This window comes from Micromesistius poutassou (assembly GCF_964030765.1).
Source record: "Micromesistius poutassou genome assembly, chromosome: 9".
NCBI lineage: Eukaryota > Metazoa > Chordata > Actinopteri > Gadiformes > Gadidae > Micromesistius > Micromesistius poutassou.
In genome coordinates, this window is record NC_140279.1 from 1,555,757 (window position 1) to 1,567,488 (window position 11,732).

The 11,732-nt window shown below is 46.0% G+C and overlaps 1 protein-coding gene across 1 annotated transcript in view; it reads right to left on the reverse strand.

The window, feature by feature from the left end:
* pip5k1ca (phosphatidylinositol-4-phosphate 5-kinase, type I, gamma a) overlaps positions 1-11,732 on the reverse strand; it is a 40,844-nt gene extending 29,112 nt beyond the window's left edge. The window contains exon 1 of the mRNA XM_084472773.1: positions 11,423-11,732. Within this exon, the coding sequence (XP_084328899.1) occupies positions 11,423-11,555 (133 nt within the window). The 5' untranslated portion in view covers positions 11,556-11,732. The remainder of the gene's footprint in view (positions 1-11,422) is intronic.

Consider the following 11,732-nt stretch of genomic DNA (forward strand, 5'->3'; position numbering starts at 1 on the left):
TAAAAACAACAGTTAAATTGCAATGCTACCAGGTCAAATCCATGGTTAGGCCAATATTTTTTTATTTCACAATGTTAACAAATGCAAAAACTGTTGATCCCCAAGACAAGCCTATAAGGCTATAAGGATTACTAAAATGGCCAAGCACCGCAGTTCAGCAATCTTTAGCCACATAGGCTTCATCAGACAGCCGGATGTAGAACCAACTGAACTTACTGTCTGCCTCCAGCTGGTATATAAACCTGTTTATGGTTCTCCACAAACACAATGTCAGCTTTAAATAAAGAGGTAAAAATAGAACAGAGCTAAATCAAGAACCAAATAAATGAACCGATTGCTTTCGACACTCACCACAACATGAGGAAATTGTGTTTTGACTGACCAAAGCGAACCGGCATTTTCAACCCTAAATACAACAACAACAGCAGTCAGTAGAACAGTCTGTCCTGGAGCCTGGACTACATGTCTCAGCTGTGTGAGCTTGATCTTTAGCCCAATACGGCCACGCTAACGATTACCAAAAGCAATCAGCGTGCCGCACATTGAGCCCCGAAATAGAACCATAATTATAGCCTCGTGAGGCTCAGCGTAAAGATGAAGCGGGGAAGCAAGGAGTGCCATTTGAAGAGAAGGCAGGATTATTCATCCCCACTCGGTAGAGTGTGCCTGTGTGCGTTTGAGTGTGTGTGTGTGTGTGTGCTTGCGTACACTACACGTCTGTGTGTGTGTGTATGTGTGTGTGTGTGTGTGTGTGCCAAAAGGGTCGGTGGGTTATCTCTGTCCCCCTCCGTCTCCCAGATGGCCCGAATGTGAGCAGACACACTGAAGAGATGGATAGCAGCGTCGAGAACAACAGACCCTGACTGGGAAACAGGGAGAACAGTGCGTGCTGTTTCCTCCACGTAGGGCGGAGCTCTGACTGTTCCGTGTGTAATACCACTTGTCGTTTCGCCCAAGATTTTATGAGGCACATAACGCAAGGTCCCCCATCCGAATAAGGGAAGAGATCTTGTTGCGTGTTGAGCTCAACTTTAGCTTTAGCTTTAATAACGTATAAATCAAAAACTAAAATGAGACGCCACCGCTGATCTGTCTTATCGTTTTGGAGGTGCATGAACGACACCCTTCTTGGGATCACACTGCCAACACCACAGGGGTTGGGTACACGTGCCTTTGAGCAGGGAGGCAAACCTTCCGACGTCGAGAGCCGCAAGACAAGGCAGGACAGTCAACTCCAGCGTGGCAGGGAGACACAATGGAGTGGGGGAAGTGGGACTTTGCACGCAGGACCTAAGCACAGTTTTCCACACTACAACTCATATCCGTACTGACTACTACACTCCCCCGCCCCGTGTCTCAACAGCCTGGGCAGGAATGACTCAACGACACAACACTGGTGTCATTAAGGATGTGGAGGTTCCTCAGTCGGCTCCAAGTCCCATTCCTCCTTGAAGCACAGTGTTGTCTCACCACCACACCCTCCCCTGTCACTGCCTCTTTTTCCTTGCACAGCGCTCTCTCTCTCTCTCTCTCTCTCTCTCTCTCTCTCTCTCTCTCTCTCTCTCTCTCTCTCTCTCTCTCTCTCTCTCTCTCTCTCTCTCTCTCTCTCTCTCTCTCTCTCTCTCTCTCTCCCCCCTCCCCTCCTGCTCCTCCTCTGACTGCTCACTAGCACTCCCTTGGTTGCAGACAGACTCTGCGTGGGAGGAGCAGGACTCAATGTGTGAACGCAGCCCCTTAAAAACACATAAAATAACCAAAGTATAATGCAACCTGAAAGAATGTTGGCAGAGTGCAGACCGCAAACAAATAGACTTTCTAGCTTTTTCTGTGCCCTATTATTATGTGTGTGTGTGCATGTAGCGGTGTGTGCATCTGTGTGTGTGTGTGTGTGTGTGTGTGTCTTTGCTGGCCGCCCAAGTGTGATTTGCTAACAGATTCCCTGTCATTTCCTTTTCTTTTTGTTTTTGTGTTAGACTGTGTGTGTGTGTGTGTGTGTGTGTGTGTGTGTGTGTATGTGTGGAGGCTTGCCAGCGTCAGAGATGTATTTCTTCTGTCTAAAAACGCTTCTCACTGCAGTCATTTACCTCCCCCACTCAAAATGACCACCCTGCAAATGAGTGTGAATGAGTGTGAATGAGTGTGAATGAGTGAATGAGTGTGTGGTTCTGTGATGGTGTGCGTGCGTGCGTGCATGCGTATGCGTATGTGTATGTGTGGGGCCTGCGGCATGCAGTCTCTGCCCAGCATGCCTCAGTGCAGCCCTGCAGCCTTCCTGTTCCATTTGCGATGCTTCTACTCTATGGAGATCTACACTCCAGCACACATAGAGCTACACGTCAACATTCAATCACTATGCACCTTGACAGGGGAAAATAGACAAATGAAATAACCATCATCATCCTCATCTTCCGCTTGGTCGTCGAGGGTAAGTAGACACAGCAAATCGCAGTCCATCACTTGATATGTGTGCACTGTGACTGATTCCCTCAGCTAGGCTAATGGTAAAAGGGCATTGGTAAATTGCTACTAATTCAATGTTTAAAAATGCTTCAAATACAAAGGTAATGCACCATCGCTGCCGATGTGACGGTAAGAGAAGCAGCGTTCTGCCACATGGCTGGAGTGAGGGACGGCATGGTTGGATGGCCGTCTTTCCGTTTCATTGCATTTAATCAGAGCAGCGCTGGAGGACTCTCTGCTCCCACCATTACACCTCCTACACAGCAGGACAGACTGCAGCGGGACAGACGGCTGCACGCCCGTGGTAGTAAGGTCACTGTCTGTCACCACACACGACGGATGAGGTCGGGGATTTAACAATGGCGGCGGTAGTGGTACCATTCACCTGTATTTGACATTCTTGATATGGAAATTAAAATGTTGAACCGAGAGCAAGAGGCTGAGAGTGGAGATAAGAAAACGGAATCTAAACCCCGGTTAAAGTCAGCCTTAAAATGTCCACACAAGAGAGATGAGATGAGATGACATCCAATAGTGGTACTACATCAACCAAGAAATAAATAAATGGTGACTTTCCCTTTTGAGTAATTCAGTGGGAAAAAAAAGACAGTTCTGAATCAAGATACAATTATAGCTATTACACTCCTCCTGGTAGCCATGGTACCTGCGAGAGAACCGGGTTTGGTGAGCCAGGCACGTACACACAGGAGTCCTGGCTTCTTATAGGCTAACCACTGCGTCTCCTGTTTACCAGTACCCCTGCATGGCAGCCCTCTGAGAGCTAGAGCTAGTGCTGTACAGAATGAACGAGTGGCACGTTTCATCACTTCATGGCAGATGAAGGGCTGCGGTGGAGCCGGTCGCCCAGCGATGCCGATGTGTACTTGACTGAACGCACGCTGAAAGCCATTAGCGACACAGGACCACGGCAAGCAGGGGGGGGGCTGTCCTTGGTGGGCGGGAGGAAAGGGAAGGTGGTTTCAGAGGGGATTTGAGGACGGTATCTTTCTCTGTCTCTCGCTTTCACTCACATTTTCCCTTGCCGCTGCTTTCATATTTCATTTTAGTTTAATACATCCGGCCGTGTTCCATTATCGGCCTTGTGATTCATTCTTTCTGTATCACTGGCGCTGGCCGCTGCAGGCGTGTCTCCCCGAGCCCAGACGCTGCCCTTCTGCTCGCTCTACCTCTCCTCCGTGGGGAAAGATTTGATTATGGAACTAAATTATCAGGGGAATTCCAACTGAAAATGTTCATGAGCCGGCATTAACAGCAGTGAATCGGGATTTGTTGCAGTGCTACGACAAATAGATTACTGCATGGCAAATCGAAGAATTTAAAGTCTCCCAATTTCACTCCCTGACTTTCCATTTCAGGTTCACTTACTGCACACACACACACACACACACACACACACACACACACACACTCAGATCTGTGTGATTTTCCAAGCTTCCTTAAAGTGACAATCCTCTCTATTTTGCACGCTGGCTGTGTGTGTGTGTGTGTGTGTGTGTGTGTGTGTGTGTGTGTGTGTGTGTGTGTGTGTGTGTGTGTGTGTGTGTGTGTGTGTGTGTGTGTGTGTGTGTAATCTGTGACATCCCAGAACGAAAGACGTTTTAGCGAAAGCTTTAACGGTTGGGTGCATTGTAAATCTGCACATTCACACTCTTGCATTCACAGAGGGTAACATAAAGAGACTCGCCCCGTCATTTTGGTTTCCTGTCAATATTGTGACAAGGCAAACATTACATTGTACTTTGATTTCTTCACAGGGACATCTGTATTTACATTGATACATAAAATGTGCACCTAACAGTTCTGTATACAATAACAGTATGATAGTACTATCCATCGGCCTATTGACGTGAAAGGGAATCATTATACGTGTATTGTATTTCAGATACCCTGTACTAATACCATATCCTATGACAGCCAGTACCAGTATCACTGAAGCCTTCAGTCAATGTTAAAGCTCTGCGCGCTAGGGAATAGAATCCAGTTGAAATACCATACTAGCCATAACCAACCAGTGAGTGCGTGGAGACTCTACCTCTGATTCCTAAAACATCACACTGGAAAATTTGGTGAGATGTGGCCTCCTTTTTTTTAGCAGCCTGGTATCAGGTTGAAAATCTCACATGTGTAGGCACGCACAGACACACACACACACACACACACACAATTCTCTCCTTTCCTTGTTTCCATGGCGCCCCGATTGAGGTCAAGCAGCTCTTTTTTTCATGAGGTACGCACGTGTGCGTTGAATCAGCATACACATGCTGTCGTCCACACAGTATCATGGCGCTGGTAAATAGGGTGATAGCATAGCCGCAGCATAGCCACACATGCTAAGTCGCATTAGATACTCATGGATACACTTGGGCCTGTATTGCTGCAGCAGCACCCACGCATACATATTTGCATGCAGACTGCACAGCCCACAGAAGCACATGACAATCCACTCCAAGGGCAAATTCATCAGTAACATTAATGAATCAAATAATATTATTTAAGTTTAGCCACAAACTCTAAATTGTGTCTGGACCTTTTTGCAAAAATGCACCTGTAATTTGGTAAAACCTCCAAAAACATAGAGCTTCTAATAGTGTGTTTGCGGTATGTATTTACTACCAAATACAAGTTTCAGCATGCCTACAAAACACATGCCTAATTAATCATTTATAAGTGTTTGCCCCAGCGTTGGCTATGTGTTTAGCCACTGTAAACAATCACAATGTGACCGAATGCACACACAAAAATACACACAGTGTGTGTCTGTGTGCTTGTATCCCTGTCTAAATAAACGGGGGACATCCCCAGAAGTGGGAAAGGTCCCTGTGGGGATTTCGCCACAAGCTGCGCAGCTGTCATCTCCTCTAGCTATCGGCCGAATGGCTCTTCATTTCCTGCCCATACAAGAGACCTCACCTACGGTACGGGTAAACAAAGAGCATCTGCGCACAGCGCCAACGATCGCTATGAATAACAAATCAGTAGTTGGCGCTTCACCCAATAACCCATTGATTAATGAAACAGCGGTGGAGATGGGTGGATGACCCCTTAGTCTGGGCTAGAACAGGCCAGGGTTGCGGTTGGATTCTGCGTAAGCCACAGTTGAGACGGGGATCAGTTTTGGGTCAGTGAGCCGTCTCAGTGTGTCACCCGTTCGTCCCAGCTGAACTGTCGCAAAATGGCATCACTTCAACACTCACCATTGATCTAAAAAGGGGTCTGGGTGCATGAATTATTCAGCGACCACACAGGTCACCTCCTGTATGTCTCCCAGCTTTGATGATTCCCATGATCCAGAAGATGTGGGAATCAACTGTTTCTAGGTCAGTCTGTCCGTCTCACTGCTGTCTCTGATTATCAGCAGGTTGACTGATGACCCTTATCGTGTAAAGGGGCTTCAAATCTTTGATTGGAAAAATGCTACATTTTGACAACACAGACCACACACGCATAGATACACACACCCACAAGACAGCCCATCACTAGGTTCAAGTAAAATAATTATCATATCATAAAATTGGCAAATAGGCTTCAGCACACCATCTGCCAGTTTCATGAAGAAAATTATTTATTCTCTCTCTCTCTCTCTCTCTCTCTCTCTCTCTCTCTCTCTCTCTCTCTCTCTCTCTCTCTCTCTCTCTCTCTCTCTCTCTCTCTCTCTCTCTCTCTCTCTCTCTCTCTCTCTCTCTCTCTCTCTCTCTCTCTCTGCATGTCCCCTGGTTGGCAGAGTGGACTGGACTGGTGTCTGTGCAGAGGAAGGAGAGAATAGACTACGCTCTGTCTGCTTCCAAGCCTGTACAACATACACAACACGACGATGTGTATTAGAGCACAGTACGCCTGGGGGCGGAGTACGAGAGTGGTGGAAGCTGGGGGGACGTGTCAGTGTCAGGGGGGGGGACGCTTATTCGGCCTGCCAAGTCAAGCCGGCTGCCATTATGATCAATAACGTTAAGGGAAACAAGCAGGCTGTAATATATGCCTTCCAGCTGGTTCCGCTGGCTGCCGGGACAGACTGGCTAGAGACAAATGATGAGCTGTTCATCAGGATGCATGCAGCCGGATTCTTTTAAAACAGGGAGCCTGCAGGAGAAACTACTGTGCCACTGATGATGACGAATCAGGTTCTGATTGGACTAGCCGATTGGCATATTAGGTCAAACATCCAGTCCCTTTCACACAAAGGAACATGGTTTCTTGCAGCGGAGCAATTAAGGTAGTGACACAGGGTCGCCGTCACTTGTTCTGCTAATCCCAATCGTATTCTTTCCGGGTCACTTACTCTGGCCTATCGGATTAGAAATAGAGACAAGATTGCAAACTTGCACACTGAAAATGCATCCTAGAAGCAATGTCTGTTCTCTCTGTTTTCTGATATAACAACAGAACTTCCTTCTCCTGCCTTAAAAAAAACAGTCGTGACCAGAAACCAGTCGTGTGGGACTCCACAAAATGCAAGACACTGCATGACAGACATCTGTTCCAATGCGCCTTCCAAGCCAGGCGACTTTTAAACGACATTGCATTTTATTTGACTGCACTTACAGTGGGAAGAGGCTTGAGTAACACTCAGGGTGGAGAGAATGTAACGACATCAGACACGTGACTCATGCCCTCTTCTCTCAGTCCTTCAGTCGAGCGGCAGAGTGAGAACCTGGTAGATGGTAACTGTAGGTGTGCAAGCGAAAATGTCCTTTAAAAAAGGAGTGAATGGAAAATTAAACTGACCAATCAGGGATGTTATGCGACTGGTTCGTGTCTTTGTTGACCTTTGCTGTGCCCAGTCGAAGCCTTAAAGCGTTTTCCATTCCGACTTTCCACCTCCGACCATTAACGAACGCAGCATAACACTGCACGTGTTTGTGATGTTCTGTGATGGTATCGGTGCATAGACTTGCGTACTCGCTGACACCCGATTCTGCATTTAAGGCAGTATTGGAGGAATTTCCGATACTGATATCGGTATCGGAACAACACTAATACTAATACAGCGATTGAGACATAAAAACAGGCCCAATTGCGATTGCGTGGGTACTCTTGATGGACAACCACATACACTGCATAGTGACTCTAGGCCTACCTACATGAAGAAGTTCTTGTGACCTGAGGAAGAAGTCTGTCTGGGCCCATGATGCAGGACAGATACATGATGCCGACAGATGACAGCTAAGCTTCATGCACGGACACATGAGCACAGACACTGTGATAAAAACACAATGAAAGCCATGAGCAAAGAAAGAAAAAGAAAGTGAGAGGCATGAAGAGGAAAACAATTTGTAGGTGACAAAGTAGCAGTTAAAGTGAGAAAATGAGAACCATAGAAGCCCAAAAGAAAGGTGTGGAGAAAGTGTGATTCCGTTACAGATGCTTCGAACTGCAATTTTTAAATTTTTCGTTGTCTCCTCACCTCTACTCTCCGTTTTCCTGTGAGAATACAATTACAGTAAATTACATTTCCAGGAGCAGTGGAGATGCATGGGTCACAATAGGGAAATTAAGTATATTAACTGCTGCCTTGAGCCCATAAACAAGGGGGGAAAAAAGAACAGCAGGAAAGGGAAGATGTACTAGTCCTACTCTGATGGATTCTATCCAGGGTCGGGAAACCAGGTTTACCATAACTAACCAGGTAGTTATGACTTTTTAATCGTGTGCTAGCTAGCCAGAGGTAACTTCTATGCAATAAGAAGTGCCAAATGGAATGAAATAGAAATAGGTCATCATCCATAGAGAGAGAGAGAGAGAGAGAGAGAGAGAGAGAGAGAGAGAGAGAGAGAGAGAGAGAGAGAGCATGGTGGAAGACACAGTTGGATCAATGGTTAATTACACAGGTGGAAGCCCAGCGTCACGCTACCATCAGCAGTTCTTGTGACAGCCCACGTGAGTTAGATAAGGAGACGGAAATAGAGGCAATCCAACGCCTGATCCCTGGGCATCTCTCCCTGGAGGAGGAGAGGGGTACTCCAGTTCAACCATCAAATACATAGCGCCCTGGTTGGAGATAACCATACCCCAGTATGAACAACAGAGAAGATGAGCCAGATTGATTATGTCAGTCTTTTTTAAGGGATGCAGGACAATGGTCAATCGAGGCAGTTCACACATAGACAAATAGACGCTATTAATACTGCCCACTGTGACGCCCACGCGACGTGTTTGTTCCCACATCCTCCAGAGCAGTGGACACAACGCTTGGTTTGAAGACACCCCCCCCTGGAAAGAACTGCCACCTTGTATAAATGTGAGTCACATGCTTACACCCTTCACTAAGATCTTCAACAACGGCTCTCCGGTGAAGTGTTACATAAAGATTAAAATGTGTATTTTGATTTGTAGGTACTACAAGGTCATCATGACCTTTAAGACCCTGTGACATTTAAAGCGCCTTGCTTTGCCAGACGTTGCTACAGGAGGAGAGGAACAACACACTCCATCCTCCCAGCTGCACTGCTTATCACACAGACCAGCTGCACCTCACCACGGCTCAGCATCACGAGCCAAATCACACACTACAACAAGGACAGAATCGACAACCTTAAGCACATTCACAACGTACTAGTGGATGGTTACCGTTCACCACATACGTCTGTCGTGGCAATTTCCTTTAACAGATATTGCGTCTAGGACAGATGAGATTTCTAAATGCAAAAAGCACACAATACTTGTAGACAATTGAATTAACCTAGGTTAAATGCACGCATACATTAGACTCCTCTCTAGCAGAGTCCAGAATACAGTTTGACAGAGTTATTTATACTGTTTCACGTCCTCCCCACATCGCAGATGTCAATAATCAAATCAGGTAATGTTTACCGAAAGACACAGAGTTGGCTGTGTTCTCATCGAGCAGAAGAGTGCACAAGAGGATGTCCTATCCCTTTTTTGCCCAAGTAAGGAGCTTAACATCACAATTGACTCTGAGGAAGGCAGGCCGGTTACCCATAGAAAAGGGGTTACATTTAGATGCCACTGAGGAAGGTGGGACAGCTGACCAGAGCACAAAGGTTAACATTTTGATTGACTCTGAGGAAGGTATGACAGCTGACCAGAGCACAAGGGTTAACACTTCGATATCGCTCACTGGTAAGGTGGCTGAACCAAGCACAAAGGTAAATACGTAGATGACACTGAGGAAAAGCAGGGTGGCAAGATAATACACAGCAAGACAATATGACTAAAAGTTAGCAACATATGTATTATTCCATCACACGTCCTAACACCTATCCTTACTGGAATTAAGAGCAGTAATACAATATAAGGAAACAAAAACAGCAGGAGCTGGATAGAGAGTGCCTAGTGGTCCATCTCCCAGTAAAAAAGGTTTCAATTCCCTGTGACGCGGTCCACAGTTTACCTGTAGGCATCCCCTGACCTCACTTCACAAGAACTGCTGGAATACACAAAAGCATGAACACTAAGACACCATCAGATCCCATGGCTTTTTCTATTGAAATTATCAAGCAGAGGATGACTATGTAGGAAGCAGACTATGTCATGCAAGGGACCACTGATCAGCCTTGAGGTGTATAAAAACCTATTAAAAAAAAAGTTTCAGCAATGGAAGATTTCTCTACATACACCGGACAATGAGACAAAAGGTTCTTTGTTATTCATGATCTTGCCACACCTGGATATCTGGGGCTATTCTGGTCCATAAAAGAAGTGCATGCGAAAAGAAACAACTGCCAGCGGTCAACATACAGCAGAAAGTAAGTGAGTACGACAGAAAACATTTGGTGGAAGAAGGGCACCACTGAATAATGCATCTAGGTTGTGCTATCCAGCATTCTTGTGCAATAGCTAACCCACTCTCGGTTGAGGAGGGAATTGTTCCCTTTCATTTCATATGAATGTGCAACAAGCAGCATGTTAAAATTAATCAAAATATATTAGCAAAGCAAAATCGTCCAACATTCCCATTGATTATCATGTTCAACGTCAATACACAGCCCAACTTGCATACAGTATGTCCCTCTGTAGGTTTTTGATTCAATAAGTGTTGAAATGTTGGCTCTCCCGCAGGAAACTATTGTTCAAGTCAACACTTTCCCTGCCCGGATCTCCCAACCTTGAAATGCGGCTCTGGGTTCCACCCAATTTCCCAAAGAACACACCCTAGGTATTTGACATTATCCACTGTAAAAGACAAAGTGGATATGTGTACCTTGCTGAATAACACATAGGCCTGCATTATACATGCAAATGATAATACACACACCCACAGTGCATGAATGCATAACCGTTATTCAGTATGTGCCGCTTATGAAGACGATCAAACATCTTCCCATAGTATCCTCTCCTTTGTGTATTAAAGGCCTATATATTCCATATACATATTATTTATAGTATTAGTAAATAGCCCGAACGATTATTGGCAAGAACGACTACTTTATTTAAATATGCATTTGAATTATTCTCAAACAATTAAATCAATGAATGCCTACACACAAAAAAGCTTCATTGCAAGACAATCCCATCACTGGCATTAAGGAAACCTTCACGTCTGCCTACGTGCTGTCAGGATGCGTGGATGCTGGAGAGCTCTGTGCAAACAGCATCACTGGAGCAGGATTGCGTTGCCCACCTAGAACCTCCTTCTGCTGCCGACCTTACTACACCCAAAGTAAAGGGTAAAACAGCAGGCGAATTTAAAACAAAAGCAGTCTTTTCGCTACTGCATGTATACAATCGTTGCTGTTGTTTACCAGACTGTCATATGGTCTTTGGAAAATATGTTTCCAGCGGATGTTTACTGGCCGCCACCTATCACACAAACTGCCCAGCCTACCCATCTGCCCAGCGCCTAGCACGCTACTAGCATGCTAGCCAAGATGATTCGGTACTTTTGGCCCACACACAGTATCATCGAGGATATGTGTAACTGATTAAATAAATATTAAAAAACTGGACAAAATAGCATATACAATTTATTGTATCAGTGACGTACCCGTATCGCCGGAGTCAACTCCATAGCTGACTCCAATGACAGTGTCCCCATCATCGGATGCTGTGGCGCCGGATACCGGGCTGCCTTCCCTGGCCTCGGACAGCCCAAACGCTCCTTCGGCTCCTGCCTCCATTCAGACTCCCGGAGATAGGGCGAGCCCCTTCGGATGAAAGACCCGCGATGACGGTACGGTGTCGGTGGATAACCTAGCGCGGTGAACACAAATGACAGCAAATGGCGTAAATGAAAGCGATAAAATAGTGTTGGTATTCCGCTACGGCTCCCTCATCCGTGCAGTGGACCGAACAGG